This window comes from Scyliorhinus torazame, chromosome 22 (assembly GCF_047496885.1).
Source record: "Scyliorhinus torazame isolate Kashiwa2021f chromosome 22, sScyTor2.1, whole genome shotgun sequence".
NCBI lineage: Eukaryota > Metazoa > Chordata > Chondrichthyes > Carcharhiniformes > Scyliorhinidae > Scyliorhinus > Scyliorhinus torazame.
The window spans coordinates 19,167,308-19,192,307 of record NC_092728.1 but is presented as its reverse complement, the minus strand read 5'-3'; the positions used below and the strand labels follow the sequence as shown (position 1 = coordinate 19,192,307).

The window sequence follows — 25,000 nt, the reverse complement described above, 5'->3', positions numbered from 1 at the left end:
TACAGAGTAAAGCTCCCTCTACACTGTCCCCGTCAAACACTCCCAGGACAGGTACAGCACGGGGTTAGATACAGAGTAAAGCTCCCTCTACACTGTCCACAACAAACACTCCCAGGACAGGCACAGCACGGGGTGAGATTCAGAGTAAAGCTCCCTCTACACTGTCCACAACAAACACTCCCAGGACAGGCACAGCACGGGGTGAGATTCAGAGTAAAGCTCCCTCTACACTGTCCCCATCAAACACTCCCAGGACAGGTACAGCACACGGTTAGATACAGAGTACAGCTCCCTCTACACTGTCCCCATCAAACACTCCCAGGACAGGTACAGCACGATGTTTGATACAGAGTAAAGCTCCCTCTACACTGTCCTCATCAAACACTCCCAGGACAGGTACAGCACGGGGTTAGATACAGAGTAAAGCTCCCTCTACACTGTCCACAACAAACACTCCCAGGACAGGTACAGCACGGGGTGAGATTCAGAGTAAAGCTCCCTCTACACTGTCCACAACAAACACTCCCAGGACAGGTACAGCACGGGGTTAGATACAGAGTAAAGCTCCCTCTACACTGTCCCCATCAAACACTCCCAGGACAGGTACAGCACGGGGTTAGATACAGAGTAAAGCTCCCTCTACACTGTCCCCATCAAACTCTCCCAGGACAGGTACAGCACGGGGTTAGATACAGAGTAAAGCTCCCTCTACACTGTCCCCATCAAACACTCCCAGGACAGGTACAGCACGGGGTTAGATACTGAGTAAAGCTCCCTCTACATTGTCCCCATCAAACACTCACAGGACAGGTACAGCACGGGGTTAGATACTGAGTAAAGCTCCCTCTACACTGTCCCCATCAAACACTCACAGGACAGGTACAGCACGGGGTTAGATACAGAGTAAAGCTCCCTCTACACTGTCCACAACAAACACTCCCAGGACAGGTACAGCACGGGGTGAGATTCAGAGTAAAGCTCCCTCTACACTGTCCACAACAAACACTCCCAGGACAGGTACAGCACGGGGTTAGATACAGAGTAAAGCTCCCTCTACACTGTCCCCATCAAACACTCCCAGGACAGGTACAGCACGGGGTTAGATACAGAGTAAAGCTCCCTCTACACTGTCCCCATCAAACTCTCCCAGGACAGGTACAGCACGGGGTTAGATACAGAGTAAAGCTCCCTCTACACTGTCCCCATCAAACACTCCCAGGACAGGTACAGCACGGGGTTAGATACAGAGTAAAGCTCCCTCTACACTGTCCCCATCAAACTCTCCCAGGACAGGTACAGCACGGGGTTAGATACAGAGTAAAGCTCCCTCCACACTGTCCCCATCAAACACTCCCAGGGCAGGTACAGCACGGGGTTAGATACAGAGTAAAGCTCCCTCCACACTGTCCCCATCAAACACTCCCAGGACAGGGACAGCACGGGGTTAGATACAGAGTAAAGCTCCCTCCACACTGTCCCCATCAAACACTCCCAGGGCAGGTACAGCACGGGGTTAGATACAGAGTAAAGCTCCCTCTACACTGTCCCCATCAAACACTCCCAGGACAGGTACAGCACGGGGTTAGATACAGAGTAAAGCTCTCTCTACACTGTCCCCATCAAACACTCCCAGGACAGGCACAGCACAGGGTGAGATTCAGAGTAAAGCTCCCTCTACACTGTCCACAACAAACACTCCCAGGACAGGTACAGCACGGGGTTAGATACAGAGTAAAGCTCCCTCTACACTGTCCACAACAAACACTCCCAGGACAGGTACAGCATGGAGTTAGATACAGAGTAAAGCTCCCTCTACACTGTCCCCATCAAACACTCCCAGGACAGGTACAGCACGGGGTTAGATACAGAGTAAAGCTCCCTCCACACTGTCCCCATCAAACACTCCCAGGGCAGGTACAGCACGGGGTTAGATACAGAGTAAAGCTCCCTCTACACTGTCCCCATCAAACACTCCCAGCACAGGTACAGCACGGGGTTAGATACAGAGTAAAGCTCCCTCTACACTGTCCCCATCAAACACTCCCAGGACAGGTACAGCACGGGGTTAGATACAGAGTAAAGCTCGCTCCACACTGTCCCCATCAAACACTCCCAGCACAGGTACAGCACGGGGTTAGATACAGAGTAAAGCTCGCTCCACACTGTCCCCATCAAACACTCCCAGCACAGGTACAGCACGGGGTTAGATACAGAGTAAAGCTCCCTCTACACTGTCCACAACAAACACTCCCAGGACAGGTACAGCACGGGATTAGATACAGAGTAAAGCTCGCTCCACACTGTCCCCATCAAACACTCCCTACACAGGTACAGCATGGGGTTAGATACAGAGTAAAGCTCCCTCTACACAGTCCCCATCAAACGCTCCCAGGACAGGTACAGCACGGGGTTAGAAACAGAGTAAAGCTCCCTCTACACTGTCCCCATCAAACACACCCAGGACAGGTACAGCACAGGGTTAGATACAGAGTAAAGCTCCCTCTGCACTGTCCCCATCAAACACTCACAGGACAGGAACTGCACGGGGTTAGATACAGAGTAAAGCTCCCTCTACACTGTCCACATCAAACACGCCCAGGACAGGTACAGCACGGAGTTAGATACAGAGTAAAGCTCCCTCTACACTGTCCCCATCAAACACTCCCAGGACAGGTACAGCACGGGGTTAGATACAGAGTAAAGCTCCCTCTACACTGTCCACATCAAACACGCCCAGGACAGGTACAGCACGGAGTTAGATACAGAGTAAAGCTCCCTCTACACTGTCCCCATCAAACACTCCCAGGACAGGTACAGCACAGGGTTAGATACAGAGTAAAGCTCCCTCTACACTGTCCCCATCAAACACTCCCAGGACAGGTAGAGCACGGGGTTAGATACAGAGTAAAGCTCCCTCTACACTGTCCCCATCAAACACTCCCAGGACAGGTACAGCACAGGGTTAGATACAGAGTAAAGCTCCCTCTACACTGTCCACATCAAACACGCCCAGGACAGGTACAGCACGGAGTTAGATACAGAGTAAAGCTCCCTCTACACTGTCCCCATCAAACACTCCCAGGACAGGTACAGCACGGAGTTAGATACAGAGTAAAGCTCCCTCTACACTGTCCCCATCAAACACTCCCAGGACAGGTACAGCACAGGGTTAGATACAGAGTAAAGCTCCCTCTACACTGTCCCCATCAAACACTCCCAGGACAGGTAGAGCACGGGGTTAGATACAGAGTAAAGCTCCCTCTACACTGTCCCCATCAAACACTCCCAGGACAGGTACAGCACAGGGTTAGATACAGAGTAAAGCTCCCTCTACACTGTCCCCATCAAACACACCCAGGACAGGTACAGCACAGGGTTAGATACAGAGTAAAGCTCCCTCTGCACTGTCCCCATCAAACACTCCCAGGACAGGAACAGCACGGGGTTAGATACAGAGTAAAGCTCCCTCTACACTGTCCACATCAAACACGCCCAGGACAGGTACAGCACGGAGTTAGATACAGAGTAAAGCTCCCTCTACACTGTCCCCATCAAACTCTCCCAGGTCAGCTACAGCACGGGGTTAGATACAGAGTAAAGCTCCCTCTACACTGTCCCCATCAAACACTCCCAGGACAGGTACAGCACGGGCTTAGATACAGAGTAAAGCTCCCTCTACACTGTCCCCATCAAACACTCCCAGCACAGGTACAGCATGGGGTTAGATACAGAGTAAAGCTCCCTCTACACAGTCTCCATCAAACGCTCCCAGGACAGGTACAGCACAGGGTTAGATACAGAGTAAAGCTCCCTCTGCACTGTCCCCATCAAACACTCCCAGGACAGGAACAACACGGGGTTAGATACAGAGTAAAGCTCCCTCTACACTGTCCACATCAAACACGCCCAGGACAGGTACAGCACGGAGTTAGATACAGAGTAAAGCTCCCTCTACACTGTCCCCATCAAACACTCCCAGGGCAGCTACAGCACGGGGTTAGATACAGAGTAAAGCTCCCTCTACACTGTCCCAATCAAACACTCCCAGGACAGGTACAGCACGGGCTTAGATACAGAGTAAAGCTCCCTCTACACTATCCCCATCAAACACTCCCAGGGCAGCTACAGCACGGGGTTAGATACAGAGTAAAGCTCCCTCTACACTGTCCCCATCAAACACTGTTAGGACAGGTACAGCACGGGGTTAGATACAGAGTAAAGCTCCCACTACACTGTCCCCATCAAACACTCCCAGGACAGGTACAGCACGGGGTTCGATACAGGGTAAAGCTCCCTCTACACTGTCCCCATCAAACACTCCCAGGGCAGGCACAGCTCGGGGTTAAATACAGAGTAAAGCTCCCTCTACACTGTCCCCATCAAACACTCCCAGGACAGGTACAGTACGGGGTTAGATACAGAGTAAAGCTCCCTCTACACTGTCCCCATCAAACACTCCCAGGGCAGCTACAGCACGGGGTTAGATACAGAGTAAAGCTCCCTCTACACTGTCCCCATCAAACACTGTCAGGACAGGTACAGCACGGGGTTAGATACAGAGTAAAGCTCCCACTACACTGTCCCCATCAAACACTCCCAGGACAGATACAGCACGGGGTTAGATACAGAGTAAAGCTCGCTCTACACTGTCCCCATCAAACACTCCCAGGACAGGTACAGCACGGGGTTAGATACAGAGTAAAGCTCCCTCTACACTGTCCCCATCAAACACTGTCAGGACAGGTACAGCACGGGGTTAGATACAGAGTAAAGCTCCCTCTACACTGTCCCCTTCAAACACTCCCAGGCAGGCACAGCACAGGGTTAGATACAGAGTAAAGCTCCCTCTACACTGTCCCCTTCAAACACTCCCAGGACAGGTACAGCACGGGGTTAGATACAGAGTAAAGCTCCCTCTACACTGTCCCCATCAAACACTCCCAGGCAGGCACAGCACGGGGTTAGATACAGAGTAAAGCTCCCTCTACACTGTCCCCATCAAACACTCCCAGGGCAGGTACAGCACGGTGTTAGATACAGAGTAAAGCTCCCTCTGCACTGTCCCCATCAAACATTCCCAGGACAGGTACAGCACGGGGTTAGATACAGAGTAAAGCTCTCTCTACACTGTCCACATCAAACACTCCCAGGGCAGCTACAGCACGGGGTTAGATACAGAGTAAAGCTCCCTCTACACTGTCCCCATCAAACACTCCCAGGCAGGCACAGCACGGGGTTAGATACAGAGTAAAGCTCCCTCTACACTGTCCACATCAAACACGCCCAGGGCAGCTACAGCACGGTGTTAGATACAGAGTAAAGCTCCCTCTACACTGTCCCCATCAAACACTCCCAGGACAGGTACAGCACAGGGTTAGATACAGAGTAAAGCTCCCTCTACACTGTCCCCATCAAACACTCCCAGGCAGGTACAGCACAGGGTTAGATACAGAGTAAAGCTCCCTCTACACTGTCCCCATCAAACTCTCCCAGGACAGGTACAGCACGGGGTTAGATACAGAGTAAAGCTCCCTCTACACTGTCCACAACAAACACTCCCAGGACAGGTACAGCACGGGGTTAGAGACAGAGTAAAGCTCCCTCCACACTGTCCCCATCAAACACTCCCAGGGCAGGTACAGCACGGGGTTAGATACAGAGTAAAGCTCCCTCCACACTGTCCCCATCAAACACTCCCAGGACAGGGACAGCACGGGGTTAGATACAGAGTAAAGCTCCCTCCACACTGTCCCCATCAAACACTCCCAGGGCAGGTACAGCACGGGGTTAGATACAGAGTAAAGCTCCCTCTACACTGTCCCCATCAAACACTCCCAGGACAGGTACAGCACGGGGTTAGATACAGAGTAAAGCTCTCTCTACACTGTCCCCATCAAACACTCCCAGGACAGGCACAGCACAGGGTGAGATTCAGAGTAAAGCTCCCTCTACACTGTCCACAACAAACACTCCCAGGACAGGTACAGCACGGGGTTAGATACAGAGTAAAGCTCCCTCTACACTGTCCACAACAAACACTCCCAGGACAGGTACAGCATGGAGTTAGATACAGAGTAAAGCTCCCTCTACACTGTCCCCATCAAACACTCCCAGGACAGGTACAGCACGGGGTTAGATACAGAGTAAAGCTCCCTCCACACTGTCCCCATCAAACACTCCCAGGGCAGGTACAGCACGGGGTTAGATACAGAGTAAAGCTCCCTCTACACTGTCCCCATCAAACACTCCCAGCACAGGTACAGCACGGGGTTAGATACAGAGTAAAGCTCCCTCTACACTGTCCCCATCAAACACTCCCAGGACAGGTACAGCACGGGGTTAGATACAGAGTAAAGCTCGCTCCACACTGTCCCCATCAAACACTCCCAGCACAGGTACAGCACGGGGTTAGATACAGAGTAAAGCTCGCTCCACACTGTCCCCATCAAACACTCCCAGCACAGGTACAGCACGGGGTTAGATACAGAGTAAAGCTCCCTCTACACTGTCCACAACAAACACTCCCAGGACAGGTACAGCACGGGATTAGATACAGAGTAAAGCTCGCTCCACACTGTCCCCATCAAACACTCCCTGCACAGGTACAGCATGGGGTTAGATACAGAGTAAAGCTCCCTCTACACAGTCCCCATCAAACGCTCCCAGGACAGGTACAGCACGGGGTTAGAAACAGAGTAAAGCTCCCTCTACACTGTCCCCATCAAACACACCCAGGACAGGTACAGCACAGGGTTAGATACAGAGTAAAGCTCCCTCTGCACTGTCCCCATCAAACACTCACAGGACAGGAACTGCACGGGGTTAGATACAGAGTAAAGCTCCCTCTACACTGTCCACATCAAACACGCCCAGGACAGGTACAGCACGGAGTTAGATACAGAGTAAAGCTCCCTCTACACTGTCCCCATCAAACACTCCCAGGACAGGTACAGCACGGGGTTAGATACAGAGTAAAGCTCCCTCTACACTGTCCACATCAAACACGCCCAGGACAGGTACAGCACGGAGTTAGATACAGAGTAAAGCTCCCTCTACACTGTCCCCATCAAACACTCCCAGGACAGGTACAGCACACGGTTAGATACAGAGTAAAGCTCCCTCTACACTGTCCCCATCAAACACTCCCAGGACAGGTAGAGCACGGGGTTAGATACAGAGTAAAGCTCCCTCGACACTGTCCCCATCAAACACTCCCAAGACAGGTACAGCACAGGGTTAGATACAGAGTAAAGCTCCCTCTACACTGTCCACATCAAACACGCCCAGGACAGGTACAGCACGGAGTTAGATACAGAGTAAAGCTCCCTCTACACTGTCCCCATCAAACACTCCCAGGACAGGTACAGCACGGAGTTAGATACAGAGTAAAGCTCCCTCTACACTGTCCCCATCAAACACTCCCAGGACAGGTACAGCACAGGGTTAGATACAGAGTAAAGCTCCCTCTACACTGTCCCCATCAAACACTCCCAGGACAGGTAGAGCACGGGGTTAGATACAGAGTAAAGCTCCCTCTACACTGTCCCCATCAAACACTCCCAGGACAGGTACAGCACAGGGTTAGATACAGAGTAAAGCTCCCTCTACACTGTCCCCATCAAACACACCCAGGACAGGTACAGCACAGGGTTAGATACAGAGTAAAGCTCCCTCTGCACTGTCCCCATCAAACACTCCCAGGACAGGAACAGCACGGGGTTAGATACAGAGTAAAGCTCCCTCTACACTGTCCACATCAAACACGCCCAGGACAGGTACAGCATGGAGTTAGATACAGAGTAAAGCTCCCTCTACACTGTCCCCATCAAACTCTCCCAGGGCAGCTACAGCACGGGGTTAGATACAGAGTAAAGCTCCCTCTACACTGTCCCCATCAAACACTCCCAGGACAGGTACAGCACGGGCTTAGATACAGAGTAAAGCTCCCTCTACACTGTCCCCATCAAACACTCCCAGCACAGGTACAGCATGGGGTTAGATACAGAGTAAAGCTCCCTCTACACAGTCTCCATCAAACGCTCCCAGGACAGGTACAGCACAGGGTTAGATACAGAGTAAAGCTCCCTCTGCACTGTCCCCATCAAACACTCCCAGGACAGGAACAACACGGGGTTAGATACAGAGTAAAGCTCCCTCTACACTGTCCACATCAAACACGCCCAGGACAGGTACAGCACGGAGTTAGATACAGAGTAAAGCTCCCTCTACACTGTCCCCATCAAACACTCCCAGGGCAGCTACAGCACGGGGTTAGATACAGAGTAAAGCTCCCTCTACACTGTCCCAATCAAACACTCCCAGGACAGGTACAGCACGGGCTTAGATACAGAGTAAAGCTCCCTCTACACTATCCCCATCAAACACTCCCAGGGCAGCTACAGCACGGGGTTAGATACAGAGTAAAGCTCCCTCTACACTGTCCCCATCAAACACTGTTAGGACAGGTACAGCACGGGGTTAGATACAGAGTAAAGCTCCCACTACACTGTCCCCATCAAACACTCCCAGGACAGGTACAGCACGGGGTTCGATACAGGGTAAAGCTCCCTCTACACTGTCCCCATCAAACACTCCCAGGGCAGGCACAGCTCGGGGTTAAATACAGAGTAAAGCTCCCTCTACACTGTCCCCATCAAACACTCCCAGGACAGGTACAGTACGGGGTTAGATACAGAGTAAAGCTCCCTCTACACTGTCCCCATCAAACACTCCCAGGGCAGCTACAGCACGGGGTTAGATACAGAGTAAAGCTCCCTCTACACTGTCCCCATCAAACACTGTCAGGACAGGTACAGCACGGGGTTAGATACAGAGTAAAGCTCCCACTACACTGTCCCCATCAAACACTCCCAGGACAGATACAGCACGGGGTTAGATACAGAGTAAAGCTCGCTCTACACTGTCCCCATCAAACACTCCCAGGACAGGTACAGCACGGGGTTAGATACAGAGTAAAGCTCCCTCTACACTGTCCCCATCAAACACTGTCAGGACAGGTACAGCACGGGGTTAGATACAGAGTAAAGCTCCCTCTACACTGTCCCCTTCAAACACTCCCAGGCAGGCACAGCACAGGGTTAGATACAGAGTAAAGCTCCCTCTACACTGTCCCCTTCAAACACTCCCAGGACAGGTACAGCACGGGGTTAGATACAGAGTAAAGCTCCCTCTACACTGTCCCCATCAAACACTCCCAGGCAGGCACAGCACGGGGTTAGATACAGAGTAAAGCTCCCTCTACACTGTCCCCATCAAACACTCCCAGGGCAGGTACAGCACGGTGTTAGATACAGAGTAAAGCTCCCTCTGCACTGTCCCCATCAAACATTCCCAGGACAGGTACAGCACGGGGTTAGATACAGAGTAAAGCTCTCTCTACACTGTCCACATCAAACACTCCCAGGGCAGCTACAGCACGGGGTTAGATACAGAGTAAAGCTCCCTCTACACTGTCCCCATCAAACACTCCCAGGCAGGCACAGCACGGGGTTAGATACAGAGTAAAGCTCCCTCTACACTGTCCACATCAAACACGCCCAGGGCAGCTACAGCACGGTGTTAGATACAGAGTAAAGCTCCCTCTACACTGTCCCCATCAAACACTCCCAGGACAGGTACAGCACAGGGTTAGATACAGAGTAAAGCTCCCTCTACACTGTCCCCATCAAACACTCCCAGGCAGGTACAGCACAGGGTTAGATACAGAGTAAAGCTCCCTCTACACTGTCCCCATCAAACACTCCCAGGCAGGTACAGCACGGGGTTAGTTTAGTAACTTGTGGAAACCAGTGGTTGTGAAAACAAGGCTTTATTGAACAACGTGTGAATTCAGCCTGCGGCAATAACTCTCCCAATCCAATCCTTGTTGGGACAGATTTTCTGTCTAGTCTTTAATGAGCTCCAGCAGGGTGGCCCCCGCTCACTATCTGGAAAGCTCGTGCTGCACGAGTCCCATGGAGAAATGGAGAATTGTTCCACCCCCACCATCTGCAGCCGCCAATGGTGATGATCCTCCGGTCGCTTCGCCCGAGGCTGTGTTTCAACGTGCGGAGGCTGTGGGGGGGGGGGGGGGGGGTGGTGTATATCGGTTCATCGACCGCCTCTTTCAGGCCGGCGTCAGGAATGTTGTCGCCGGGTCCTTGGTCCCGGACACGATGTTATCTGTCTGCCCGGACACCTCCGTGTCCGTTTCTGCCGGCTGGGCACTGGGTAATAACCAGCTGGGTCCTCTGGTTGTGGGGCGGTTCCTGGCACGGGGCAGACGGCGGTGCTGCCGGCTGGGCGCTTGTAGCGTAGCCTCCCGCTTCTTGAGGTGGCCCAAATGCTTCTGCTGAGCTTTCCCCAGGATGCCAGCTTTGTAGACCTGTCCCACCCTCTCGAGGGCGGCACCTGGGAGCCAAAGTGCCCCATCTCCAAAGTGGTGGGTGTATACCGTGTCCCCTGAATGAATTTGCCTCCGGTCAGGGTGGCGCTTCTAAGCCTCTTGCTGGACCTCCTCATTCCCGCTGAGGTTCGGTAATGAGAGGCCCCACTGGGTTCTATGCCTTTGGCCTCTGCAGGGGCTACCCCATCGTCACGTGTGGCGCTGTGCGGGACTTAAAAAGGAACCGCGCACATCCCGTGTCCACGGAGCCCGTGGTTTGTTATTTTCTGCCCCTTTTCGAAAGTCTGGACCACCCTTTGCGCCAGGCTGTTGGATGAGGGTTGGCGTGGGACGGTTATGATATGCTGTTCCGCTTTGCAAACGTGGCGGACCCCTCACTCGTGGAAGATGTTCCATTGGCCATCACCAGAACGTCAGGAATCCCATGGATATTGAACGAGATCCCGCTGCACTGTCCCCATCAAACACTCCCAGGACAGGCACAGCACGGGGTTAGATACAGAGTAAAGCTCCCTCTACACTGTCCCCATCAAACACTCCCAGGACAGGCACAGCACGGGGTTAGATACAGAGTAAAGCTCCCTCTACACCGTCCCCATCAAACACTCCCAGGACAGGTACAGCACGGGGTTAGATACAGAGTAAAGCTCCCTCTGCACTGTCCCCATCAAACACTCCCAGGACAGGTACAGCACGGAGTTCGATACAGAGTAAAGCTCCCTCTACACTGTCCCCAGCAAACACTCCCAGGACAGGTACAGCACGGGGTTAGATTCAGAGTAAAGCTCCCTCTACACTGACCCCATCAAACACTCCCAGGACAGGTACAGCACGGGGTTAGATTCAGAGTAAAGCTCCCTCTACACTGTCCCCATCAAACACTCCCAGGACAGGTACAGCACGGGGTTAGATACAGAGTAAAGCTCCCTCTACACTGTCCCCATCAAACACTCCCAGGACAGGTACAGCACGGGGTTAGATACAGAGTAAAGCTCCCTCTACACTGTCCCCATCAAACACTCCCAGGACAGGTACAGCACGGGGTTAGATACAGAGTAAAGCTCCCTCTACACTCTCCCCATCAAACACTCCCAGGACAGGTACAGCACGGATTAGATACAGAGAAAAGCTCCCTCTAGACTGTCCCCATCAAACACTCCCAGGACAGGTACAGCACGGGGTTAGAGACAGAGTAAAGCTCAGTCTACACTGACCCCTTCAAACACTCCCAGGACAGGTACAGCACGGGGTTAGATACAGAGTAAAGCTCCCTCTACACTGTCCCCATTAAACACTCCCAGGACAGGTACAGTACGGGGTTAGATACAGAGTAAGGCTCCCTCTACACTGTCCCCATCAAACACTCCCAGGAGAGGTACAGCACGGGGTTAGATACAGAGTAAAGCTCCCTCTACACTGTCCCCATCAAACACTCCCAGGACATGTACACCACGGGGTTAGATACAGAGTAAAGCTCCCTTTACACTGTCCCCATCAAACACTCCCAGGACATGTACAGCACGGGGTTAGATACAGAGTAAAGCTCCCTCTACACAGTCCCCATCAAACACTCCCAGGACAGGTACAGCACGGGGTGAGATACAGAGTAAAGCTCCCTCTACAGTGTCCCCTTCAAACACTCCCAGGACAGGTACAGGACGGGGTTAGATCAGAGTAAAGCTCCCTCTACACTGTCCCCATCAAACACTCCCAGGACAGGTACAGCACGGGGTTAGATACAGAGTAAAGCTCCTTCTACACTGTCCCATCAAATACTCCCAGGACAGCTACAGCACGGAGTTAGAAACAGAGTAAAGCTCCCTTTACACTGTCCCCATCAAACACTCCCAGGACAGATACAGCATGGGGTTAGATACAGCGTAAACCTCCCTCTACACTGTCCCCATCAAACACTCCCAGGACAGGTACAGCACGGATTAGATACAGAGTAAAGCTCCCTCTACACTGTCCCCATCAAACACTCCCAGGACAGGTACAGCACGGGGTTAGAGACAGAGTAAAGCTCAGTCTACACTGACCCCTTCAAACACTCCCAGGACAGGTACAGCACGGGGTTAGATACAGAGTAAAGCTCCCTCTACACTGTCCCCATTAAACACTCCCAGGACAGGTACAGTACGGGGTTAGATACAGAGTAAGGCTCCCTCTACACAGTCCCCATCAAACTCTCCCAGGACAGGTACAGCACGGGGTGAGATGCAGAGTAAAGCTCCCTCTAGTGTCCCCATCAAACACTCCCAGGACAGGTACAGCACGGGGTTAGATCAGAGTAAAGCTCCCTCTACACTGTCCCCATCAAACACTCCCAGGACAGGTACAGCACGGGGTTAGATACAGAGTAAAGCTCCCTCTACACTGTCCCCATCAAACACTCCCAGGACAGGTACAGCACGGGGTTAGATACAGAGTAAATCTCCCTCTACACTGTCCCCATCAAACACTCCCAGGACAGTTTCAGTGCGGGGTTAGAATCAGAGTAAAGCTGCCCCTACACTATCCCCATCAAACAAAAATCCCAATCACGGGGGATAGAGTATTAGAGAAACTCAAGGAGCTAATTGCGGGCAAGTTACCAGGACCCAATGAACTCGGGTTTTAATGGAAGTGGCTGCAGAGACAGTGGACCCATTGGGTGAGATTTTTCGGAACGTGCTAAATTCGTGGAGGGTACCAGAAGATTGGAGAATAACCAATGTGACTCCTTTGTTCAAAAGGGTGGGAAATGCAGAAGGCAGTGATCTATAGGCCAGTTAGTTTAACATCTATTTTTGGTGAGATGCTGGAGCCAATAATCAAAGAGAAAATAGCTAATCATTTAAGAAAGCTGAATAAAATCAAACCTTGTCAACATGGTTTTGCGTAAGGTAAATCATGTTGGACAAATTCTTTGAGGATGTATCAGGGAGAGTAGATAGAGGGGAACCTGTAGATGTAGTGTATTTAGATTTCCAAAAGGCATTTGACAAGGTGCCGCCTAAGAGGCTGGTGCATAAAGTAATAAAGTACCTGAGGAATCAGTACTTTGTCCCGCAATTGTTTACATTAATGACCTTGAAGAAGGAACGGAATGTGAGGTTTCCACATTTGCTGAATACATGAAAATAAGTGGAAGGGGAAGTGGTGGTGAGGATACTGTGATTCTGCAACGGGATATGGATCGATTGGGTGACTGGGTGAAAACTTGGAGTTTAATGTGGGAAAGTGTGAGGTTGTGCACTTCGGGAGGAGGAATCAAAAGGCAGATTATTATCTAAATGGAGAGAGACTGCAGGTGAGTGAAGTACAGAGGGATCTGGGTGTTCAAGTGCATGAATCACAAAACTGCTCGCAGGCGGGTCCAATAAGTCGCTATGAAGGCAAACGGCATTTTGGCCTTTATTGCAAAGAGGTCGGAGTTTAAAAATAGGGAGGTTGTGTTGCAATTGTACAGGGTGTAGGTGAGGCCTCACCTGGAATACTGGATAGAGTTTTGCTCCCCTTACCTAAAACAAGATATAGTAACATTAGAAGCAGTCCAGGCTAATTCCTGTGATGAGCGGGTTGTCCTGTCAAGAGAGACTAAATCATCAGTGTCTGTATTCCTTGGAGTTTAGAAGAGTGAGGGGTGACCTTAGTCAAACTTAAAAGATCCTGAGGGGGCTTGACAGGATAGATGGTGAGGTGTTTTGACTAGTGTGTTATGTGAGTGTACCTTTAAGAAATGGGTGTTTATAAATGGGTGTGTATATAAGTATCTGTAGTGAGAGTACCTTTAAGAAATGGGTGTTTATTACTGCAGTGATGTCAGAGAGTGGGTGGAGCTGGGCTGTCTGTCAGCTTTTTACTTTTGTTTTTGGCTGTTTGCTGCAGGGTGTGTTTTAGTTTCGTTTTCAGTGTTGGAGCTGAAGCCAGACAGAGCAGGTGTTCTGCTGTTCTCTCTACCATCAAAAGACTATCTCTTGATCATTTGGTGAATTCAGAATTATAAATGTTTCCAGTAGTGACTTTAACCTGATGTGCTTCTGTTAAAGGTTTTGTAAGTCTTCTGGATGTTAAAAGGACAGTGTACGCATTACTTAGTGTTGTACTCTTTGGGGGTTGTATTTGAATTAATGGTTGTTAAGATATTCACTGTATGTTTTAAAAAGGTTAACTTGAGTTCATAGAATAAACATTGTTTTGCTTTAAAAAATACTTTTCCATTTCTGCTGTCCCACACCTGTAGAGTGGGCCTTGTGCTCCCCATACCACAATCTATTAAAAGTTGTGGGTCAGGTGAACTCCATGATACACTTTGGGGTTCCCTAAACGCTGGCCCATAATAAGTGGTTGCAAAAGGTGAAGTCTCACAGAATCCAGGGTGAGGTAGCCAATTGGATACAAAATTGGCTTGTCAAAGGGTGGTTGTGGAGGGCGGTTTTTCAAACTGGAGGCCTGTGACCAGCAGAGTGTCTCAGGGATCGGTGCTGTGTCCACTGTTACTTGTTATATATATTAATGATTTGGATGAGAGTGTAGGAGGCATGGTCAGTAAGTTTGCAGATGACACCAAGATTGGTGGCATACTGGATAGTGAAGAAGGTTATATAAGATTGCAACAGGATCTTGACCAATTGGGCCAGTGGGCCGATGAATGGCAGATGGAGTTTAATTTTGATAAATGTGAGGTGATGCGTTTTGGTCGATCAAATCAGGGCAGGACCCACTCAGTTAATGGTAGGGAGTTGGGGAGAGTTACAGAACAAAGAGATCTCAGGGTATAGGGTCACAGCTCCTTGAAGGTGGAGTCGCAGGTGGACAGGGCGGTGAAGAATTCAGCATGCTAGGTTTTATTGGTCAGAGTATTAAATACAGGAGTTGGGACATCTTGTTGAAGTTGTACAAGACTATGAGGAACTGTATAGGTCTCAACCCCCAGAGGGAGAGGAGGGGATGCGGCAGTTCCTGGACCAACTGAGGTTCCCGAAAGTGGAGGAGCAGGAGGTGGCAGGCCTGGGGGCGCCGATTGAGGTGGACGAGGTTATTAAGGGACTGGGAAGCATGCAAGCAGGGAAGGCTCCGGGGCCGGACGGGTTCCCGGTGGAATACTACAGAAAATATGTGGACTTGTTGGCCCCGTTGATGGCGAGGACGTTCAATGAGGCCAGGGAAGGGGGGACTCTACCCCCGACGATGTCGGAGGCGACGATATCGCTAATTTTGAAGAGAGACAAAGATCCGTTGCAGTGCGGGTCCTATAGACCTATTTCACTATTGAACGTGGACGCCAAGTTGCTGGCAAAGGTACTGGCATCGAGGATAGAGGACTGTGTCATGGGGGTGGTGCACGAAGACCAGACAGGGTTCGTAAAAGGGAGACAACTGAATGTTAACATGCGACGACTATTAGGGGTGATAATGATGCCCTCAGTGGAGGGGGAGGCAGAGATAGTGGCGGCAATGGACGCAGAGAAGGCATTTGATAGGGTGGAGTGGGAGTATTTATGGGAAGTGTTAAGGAGGTTTGGGTTTGGGAACGGGTTTATTCGCTGGGTTAGACTTCTTTATGGGGCACCAACGGCAAGCGTAGTTACAGGATAGATCGGAGTATTTCCGATTATATAGGGGAACAAGACAGGGATGCCCGCTGTCTCCATTGTTGTTTGCGTTGGCAATTGAACCTCTGGCCATGGCGTTGAGAGACTCCAGGAAATGGAGAGGGGTGATTAGAGGGGGAGAAGAACATAGAGTCTCGTTATACGCGGATGACCTATTGTTATACGTGTCGGACCCAGCGGGGGGGATGATAGAGGTTATGCGAATTTTGAGGAGGTTCGGGGAATTCTCGGGGTATAGGCTAAACATGGGGAAGAGTGAATTATTTGTGATACATCCAGGGGACCAGAGTAAAGAGATAGAAGGCTTACCGCTAAGGAAAGTGGAAAGAAACTTCCGATACCTGGGGATCCAGATCGCTAGGAGTTGGGGAACCTTGCACAGACTTAATTTGACACGGCTGGTAGAACAAATGGAGGAGGACTTCAAGAGGTGGGACATGCAGCCTTTTATCGCTGGCGGGCAGGGTGCAAGCAATTAAGATGATGGTCCTCCCGAGGTTCTTATTTGTATTTCAATGTCTCCCTATATTAATCACCAGGACCTTTTTTAACAAAATAGACAGGAGCATCACGAGCTTTGTGTGGGCAGGGAAAGTTCCGAGAGTAAGGAGGGGGTTCCTTCAGCGTAGTAGGGACAGAGGAGGATTGGCACTACCGAACTTGGGTGATTACTATTGGGCCGCCAATGTGGCAATGATACGTAGATGGATGATGGAGGGTGAGGGAGCGGCGTGGAAAAGACTGGCGAGAAAGTCCTGTAAAGGGACGAGTTTAGAGGCGCTGGTGACGGCGCCGCTACCGATCTCACCTAAAATGTTTACCACGAACCCGGTGGTGGCGGCAACACTGAACATATGGGGACAGTGGAGGCGACAGAGAGGGGTGCGGGGAGCCCTGGTGGGGTCCCCTATCAGGAACAACCATAGGTTCGCCCCAGGAAGAATGGATGGAGGATTTCAGAGCTGGTACCAGTTGGGAATTAGGAAGGTGGGAGATTTATTCATAGATGGGACTTTTGCGAGCTTGGGAGCATTGGAGGAAAAGTATAAGTTACCCCGTGGAAATTTCTTGAGATATATGCAGCTGAGGGCATTTACTAGACAACAGGTGAGGGAATTTCCGTTGCTCCCGACACAGGGGATACAGGACAGGGTGCTTTCAGGGGTGTGGGTCGGAGAGGGCAAGGTGTCAGAGATTTACAGAGAGATGAGGGAAGAGGGGGAGGAGTCGGTGGGAGAACTAAAGGGAAAGTGGGAAGAAGAGTTAGGGGAGGAGATAGAAGAGGGTATGTGGGCTGATGCCCTAAGCAGGGTAAACTCCTCTTCCTCATGCGCCAGGCTTAGCCTGATTCAATTTAAGGTGCTACATAGAGCACACATAACGGGGGCAAGATTGAGCAGGTTCTTTGGAGTGGAGAACAAATGTGGGAGGTGTGGCGGGAGCCCGGCAAACCACGCACATATGTTTTGGGCGTGCCCGGCACTGGAAGGGCATTGGAAGGGAGTGACGGGAGTGATCTCGCAGGTGGTGAAGGCCCGGGTCAAACCAGGCTGGGGGTTAGCTCTATTTGGAGTTGCGGAAGAGCCGGGAGTGCAGGAGGCGAAAGAGGCCGACGTTGTGGCCTTTGCGTCCCTAGTAGCCCGACGCAGGATCCTACTTATGTGGAAGAAGGCGAAACCCCCCGGACTGGAGGCCTGGGTAAACGATATGGCGGGGTTTATTAAACTGGAGCAGATAAAGTTTGTCCTGAGAGGATCGGCTCAAGGGTTCACCAGGCGGTGGCAGCCATTTCTCGACTACCTAAGGGAACGTTAGAGGGAAGACAGATGACCAGCAGCAGCAACCCGGGGGGGGGGGGGGGGGGGGGGGGGTTAGTTTAGTACAGGTCAATAGATAATGGGGTTTTGTTACTTGTGTATTGTTAAAAAATTCTATTTTGTTATCGTTCCGTTTGTTTTGTAAGAGGGAAAAATGTTTAGAAAAAATTTTCAATAAAATATATTTTTTAAAAAAAAGAAGTTGTACAAGACATTAGTCAGACCGCACATGGAATACAGTGTTCAGTTCTGGTCACCCTATTATAGGAAGGATATTGTTAAACTAGAAAGAGCGCAGAAGAGATTTACGAGGATGCTACCAGGACTTGATGGTCTGAGTTATAAGGAGAGGCTGGATAGGCTGGGACTTTGTTCCCTGGAGAGCAGGAGGCTTAGGGGTGATCTTAAAAAGGTCTATACAATAATGAGGAGCATCGATAAGGTAGATAGTCAACATTATTTCCGAAAGGTAGAGGAGTCTAGAACTAGAGGGCATATGTTTAAGGCGAGAGGGGAGAGACACAAAAGAGACCAGAGGGGGGGTATCGGGAATGAGCTGCCAGAGGCAGTGGTAGAGGCGGGTATAATTTTTGTCCTTTAAAAAGCAGTTACATGGGCAGGGTGGGTATAGAGGGCTATGGGCCAATTGTGGGCAAGTGGGACTAGCTTAGTGATAGAATCTGGGCGGCATGGACAAGCTGGGCCGAAGGGCCTCTTTCCAGCTGTAAACATCTCTGATTCTATATCTCTATCGAGTCTCGAACAAGGGGGCATAGCTGCAAACTGAAGAGAAAGTAAAAGCGAAAGCGACTGTTGCTTCACAGCGCCAGGGCCCCAGGTTCGATTCCCGGCTTGGGTCACTGTCTGTGCGGAGTCTGCACGTTCTCCCCGTGTCTGCGTGGGTTTCCTCCGGGTGCTCCGGTTTCCTCCCACAAGTCCCGAAAGACGTGCTTGTTAGGTGAATTGGACATTCTGAATTCTCCCTCTGTGTACCCGAACGGTGTGGCGACTATGGGATTTTCACAGCAACTTCATTGCAGTGTTCATGTCAGCCAGCTTGTGACAATAAAGACTACTATTGTTAGAAGTCACTTAAAACTGAGGGACGTAGAAAGTACGTCTCGCAGAGGGCGGTGAATCGCTGGAACTCTCTGCCAAGAAGGGCAGTGGAGGATAGATCACTGGAAGGGTTTAAAAAGGGGAGGTGGGCGAATATTTGATCGATGGAGGAATAGTGGGCTGCGGGGAAATGACAGAGGAAGGGAGCTGAGGCGGCCTTGGGTCAGCCATGATTGTAACGAATGGCGGGGCAGGCCTCGGGCCTGGTCGCCGATTCCTGCCTCCAATTCGTCTGTTATTAAGAAACGGAGATGGAAACTGTGCGCCGAATGTCAAGTGTGGTCAGTGAGGTTTGATGCAAGTTTAACATCATTACACTGTGGTTACCTCTCGAAATGCCGTCAATGACTTTCCTTAATTGGTTCCTCCACTCAGTAGAATCATATTAGAGGAGTTATTTTTGAGGAACTCACAGGGCCGTACAGGCCAGAGAGGGAAAAGATTATTCATTGGGCACAGAGCAGCAGGGTGGATGTGGCTTCTAGTATATTTGGCATTTTGCGGCTTAAATTCCATGTTAAGTTTTACCGAGACTGTGACCAGTCGGCATTCTGCCGCACTAATTTGCCTCTCATTTCAGTGGCCAGGAAGTATCCCATAATAACAAGTCCCGAAAGACGTGCTTGTTAGGCGAATTGGACATTCTGAATTCTCCCTCAGTGCCGGAATGTGGCGACGAGGGGATTTTCACAGTAACTTAATTGCAGTGTTGATGTAAGCCTATAAGTGACAGTAATAAAGATTATTATTACCCACAATATCTACTGGTGCAGGATGGTGGAATATTTGAGATTACGCCCGACACTCTGGGAGTTACCATTGATCAGAAACTGAACTGGACCCAGCCGTATAAATACTGTGGCTACCGGAGCAGGTCAGAGGCTGGGAATCCTGCGGGGAGTAACTCACCTCCTGACTCCCCCCAAAGCCTGTCCACCATCTACAAGGACACAAGTCAGGAGTGTGATGGACTCTCCCACTCGCCTGGATGGGCACGGCTCCGACAACACTCGAGAAGCTCGACACCATCCAGGACAAAGCAGCCCCCTCACCCCCACCCCCCGCTCGACCGACTCGCTAACCCCCACCTTCAACACCCACTCCCTCCACCCCCCCCCCCCCCCCCCCCCGACGCACAGCGGCAGCCGTGTGCACCGTCTACAAGATGCACGGCGGGCACTCGCCAAGGCTCTTTCGACAAGTGTCGCCCAAAACCCAAATCTACCCCCTCGGAGGACAAGGCTAGCAGACGCCACGGGGAACACCCACCGCCTGCAAGTTCCTCCCCCCCCCCCCCACACACCAGCCCGACTTGGAAATATATCGGCCGTTCCTTCACTGTCGATGGGTCAGAACCCTGCACGGTGGGTGTATCTACACCATTGCAGCTGTTCAAGATGGTGGCCTACCACTGTCTCAAGGGGCATTTAGGGATGGAGAATAAATGCTGGGCCTTGTCAACAAAAGCTGTCAGACGTTGGGGTATTTGAGGGGTAACTAAAGCTGTGGGCAGAGCAAATGTGAGAATGTAAACTGAGAGCTTGATATGTTCATGAGCCTAGCAGTACTTAAAACAGATGTTTACCCGAGGTAGTTTAGTTAGGATGGCTATAGAACATGGAATATAATAATAATAATCATCACTTATTGTCACAAGTCGGCTTCAATTAAGTTAATGTGAAAAGCCCATAGTCGCCACTTTCCGGCGCCTGTTCGGGGAGGCCGGTACGGGAATTGAACCAATGCTGCTGGCCTTGTTCTGCATTACAAGCCAGCTGTTTAGCCCACTGTGCTAAACCAGCCCCTAATAGAGTTGATAAAAGCAAATGACTGCGGACGCTGGAATCTGAAACCATAGGGGCTGGTTTAGCACACTGGGCTAAATTGCTGGCTTTGAAAGCAGACCAAGGCAGGCCAGCAACGCAGGTTCAATTCCCGTACCAGCCTCCCCGAACAGGCGCCGGAATGTGGCGACTCGGGGCTTTTCACAGTAACTTCATTGAAGCCTACTCGTGACAATAAGCGATTTTCATTTCAAGAGAAAAGGCTGGAAAATCTCAGCAGGCCTGGCAGCGTCTGCAGGGAGAGGAAAGAGCGAACGTTCCGAGTCCAGATGATTTATACTGTAGGGGGAGGGAATGAAAGATGAGTCATAGTCACAGAAGCCAGGGGGAAAGAGTGCTAATGGCAGTCCCCAGAGAGAACAAAAGGTGTGAGAGGCCAAACAGCAGAGAAACTAACATCAGAGGGTGAACTGTGACAGATGTAGGTGTGGGGGGAGGGGGGACATGGATGGGAGAGAGGTAAAATGAGAACAGGGAAGGGGGAAGGAAAACGGGAGAAGATAGAATCATAGTGTACAGTGCAGAAGGAGGCCATTCGCCCCATCAGGTCTGCTCTTGGAAAGAGCACCCCACCTAAGCCGACACTTCCAACTTTTCCCCGTAACCCAGTAGCCCCACCTAACCTTTTTGTACACTAAGGGACAATTTAGCGCGGCCAATCCACCCAACCCGCACGTCTTTGGACTGTGGGAGGAAACCGGAGCGCCCGGAGGAAACCCACGCACACACGGGGAGAACGTGCAGACTCCGCACAGACAGTAACTCAAACCGGGAATCGAACCTGGGACCCTGGAGCTGTGCTAACCACTGTGCTACCGTGCTGCCCTCAAAAGATAAGGGAGAAAGAGTGGGGGTGGTGGGAAATATATATAAAGAAAGACAAGAAAGAAAGAAATGGCAAAAGACAGTTAAAATGAAATGGAATGTAAATAAATGGGTCGAGGTGGGGTAGAGCTGATCATCTGAAGTTGTTGAATTCGATGTTGAGGCCGGAAGGCTGTAGCGTGCCTAACCGGAAGATGGGATGTTGTCCCTCCAGTTTGCGTTGAGCTTCACTGGAACATTGCAGCACGCCAAGGACACACATGTGGGCATGGGAGCAGGATCTTGTGTTAAAATGGCAAGCAACGGGAAGGTCAGGGTCCTGAATGTGCACAGACCGAAGATGCTCAGCAAAGCGACCACCCAGTCTGCGTTTGGTCTCTCCGATGTAGAGGAGACCACATTGGGAGCAGCGAATGCAATAGACCAAATTGGAAGAGGTTCAAGTGAAACGCTGCTTAACCTGGAATGAGTGTTTTGGGCCTGGGATGTTAAGCATAGAAGAGGTAAAGGGGCAGGTGTTACACCTTCTGCGATTGCTTGGGTGCCATGGGTGATGGGAGAGGTACTGGGTATGGTGGAGGAGTGGACTAGATTGTCTCGGAGAGAACGGTCTCTGCGAAATGCTGACAGAGGGAGTGAAGGGACGATGTGTTTGGGGGTGGCATCAGGCTGGAGTTTGGGAAAATGGCGGAGGATTATGCTTTGCATACGGAGGCTGGTGGGGTGAAATGTGAGAACGAGAGGGGGCTCTATCCTTGTTCTGGGAGGGGGCGAGGGTAGTGGCACAGGAGGTGGACCGCACACTGTCAACAACTGTAGGTGAGCGTTGATGAAGAAGGAACACATTTTGGAATACAGTTGAATGGGTTGTTGTGAAAGTTGGTTGGTGCGAAAGAAAAGCGTTGATGGAAAAGTGCGGTTGAAGAGACGTTGCTTTTCTTTTCAATTCTAAAAACATGAGGCAAAATTAATCATTGCTGGGAGAGCGCAGTTCTGGAGAAACTGGGTGAGATCAGGAGGGATCAATGGGAACACAATTCAAGGATATACCGAAAACCAGTGATGGTGGCTGTTTTAGATCACGGCCAAAAACAGGAATATCTGGCCAGCTCCCAGCAAGCAGTGTGAACGAAGCCAGATTAGAAAAGGCAACTGCTGGGAAATCCAAGAGGCACCACAGGAGGGAATTCAAGGGACTCTGTGGTAAACGTCACTAATCTTCCAAGACCTTCAAATCTCTACGGTGTTACTGAACCTTTTGAGGAAGGTTGGCACTGAACGTAATTAATTGAAGATTGTTTAGAACTGTTTTAAAGCATCTGAACTGTGTGAAGGCCTTTTTATTGAAGTGTAATTCTATTTTTATTTTTTCTCCCTCCCCCTTCTGTATAAACATTGACTTTACTGTAAAATCATCACAAGTAGTCGGGGCTAGCGTTTCTGAATTTCAGAACCTATTCTCCCAATCAACGAATTGCAAAACAAACGTGAGGGATGTTCTGGAATGTCTTCTCCCTCAGCTGTACCCGTCACAGCCTCTTCAGCCACAACAGGTTAAACATATGCTGAAGTAAAAGGATGGCACAGAGGGTATCAGGAGATTACACTGTCGGAGGGTCAGTACTGAGGGAGCACCGCACTGTCGGAGGGTGAGTGCTGAGGGAGGCTGCACTGTTGGAGGGTCAGTGCTGAGGGAGCGCCGTACTGTTGGAGGGTCAGTACTGAGGGAGCACCGCACTGTCGGAGGGTGAGTGCTGAGGGAGGCTGCACTGTTGGAGGGTCAGTACTGAGGGAGCGCCGTACTGTTGGAGGGTCAGTGCAGAGGGAGTCTGCACTGTTGGAGGGTCAGTGCTGAGGGAGCGCTGCACTGTCGGAGGGTCAGTGCTGAGGTAGTGCCAAACTGTTGGAGGGTCAGTGCTGAGGGAGCACCGCACTGTCGGAGGGTCAGTGCTGAGGGAGCGCCGCACTGTCGGAGGGTCAGTGCTGAGGGAGGGCCGCACTGTCGGAGGGTCGGTGCTGAGGGAGCGCCGCACTATGGGAGGTTCAGTGCTGAGGGAGCGCCGTACTGTCGGAGGGTCAGTACTGTGGGAGCGCCGCACTGTCGGAGGGTTAGTGCTAAGGGAGCTCCGCACTGTCGGAGGGTCAGTGCTGAGGGAGCGCCGCACTGTCGGAGGGTCAGTGCTGTGCGAGCGCCGCACTGTCGGAGGGTCAGTGCTGAGGGAGCTCTGCACTGTCGGAGGGTCAGTGCTTAGGGAGCGCCGCACTGTCGGAGGGTCAGTGCTGAGGGAGCGCCGCACTGTCGGAGGGTCAGTGCTGAGGGAGCGCCGCACTGTCGGAGGGTCAGTGCTGAGGGTGCGCCGCACTGTCGGAGGGTCAGTGCTGAGGGAGCGCCGCACTGTCGGAGGGTCAGTGCTGAGGGAGCGCCGCACTGTTGGAGGGTCAGTGCTGAGGGAGCGCCGCACTGTCGGAGGGTCAGTGCTGAGGGAGCGTCGCACTGTCGGAGGGTCAGTGCTGAGGGAGTGCCGCACTGTCGGAGGGTCAGAGCTGTGTGAGCGCCGCACTGTCGGAGGGTCAGTGCTGAGGGAGCGGCGCACTGTGGGAGGGTCAGTGCTGAGGGAGCGCCGCACTGTCGGAGGGTCAGTGCTGTGTGAGCGCCGCACTGTCGGAGGGTCAGAGCTGTGTGAGCGCCGCACTGTCGGAGGGTCAGTGCTGAGGGAGCACTGCACTGTCGGAGGGTCAGTGCTGAGGGAGCGCTGCACTGTCGGAGGGTCAGTGCTGAGGGAGCACCGCACTGTGGGAGGGTCAGTGCTGAGGGAGCGCCGCACTGTCGGAGGGTCAGTGCTGAGGGAGCGTCGCACTGTCGGAGGGTCAGTGCTGAGGGAGCGCCGCACTGTCGGAGGGTCAGTGCTGAGGGAGCACCGCACTGTCGGAGGGTCAGTGCTGAGGGAGCGCCGCACTGTCGGAGGGTCAGTGCTGAGGGAGCGCCGCACTGTCGGAGGGTCAGTGCTGAGGGAGCGCCGCACTGTCGGAGGGTCAGTGCTGAGGGAGCGCCGCACTGTCAGAGGGTCAGTGCTGAGGGAGCGCCGCACTGTCGGAGGGTCAGTGCTGAGGGAGCGCCGCACTGTCGGAGGGTCAGTGCTGAGGGAGCGCCGCACTGTCGGAGGGTCAGTGCTGAGCAGGCGCCGCACTGTCGGAGGGTCACTGCTGAGGGAGTGCTGCAGTGTCGGAGGGTCAGTGCTGAGGGAGCGCCGCACTGTCGGAGGGTCAGTGCTGAGGGAGCGCCGCACTGTCGGAGGGTCAGTGCTGAGGGAACGCCGCACTGTCGGAGGGTCAGTGCTGAGGGAGCGCCGCACTGTCGGGGGGTCGGTGCTGAGGGAGCGCCGCACTGCCGGG

General features: G+C 51.9%; 1 protein-coding gene across 1 annotated transcript in view; it reads right to left on the bottom strand.

The window, feature by feature from the left end:
• The window catches only part of LOC140398944 (creatine transporter-like), a 157,371-nt gene that overhangs the window by 131,449 nt on the left and 922 nt on the right, over window positions 1–25,000 (bottom strand). The window contains exon 2 of the mRNA XM_072487936.1: window positions 13,433–13,446. Coding sequence (XP_072344037.1) covers window positions 13,433–13,446 — 14 coding nt within the window. The remainder of the gene's footprint in view (window positions 1–13,432; window positions 13,447–25,000) is intronic.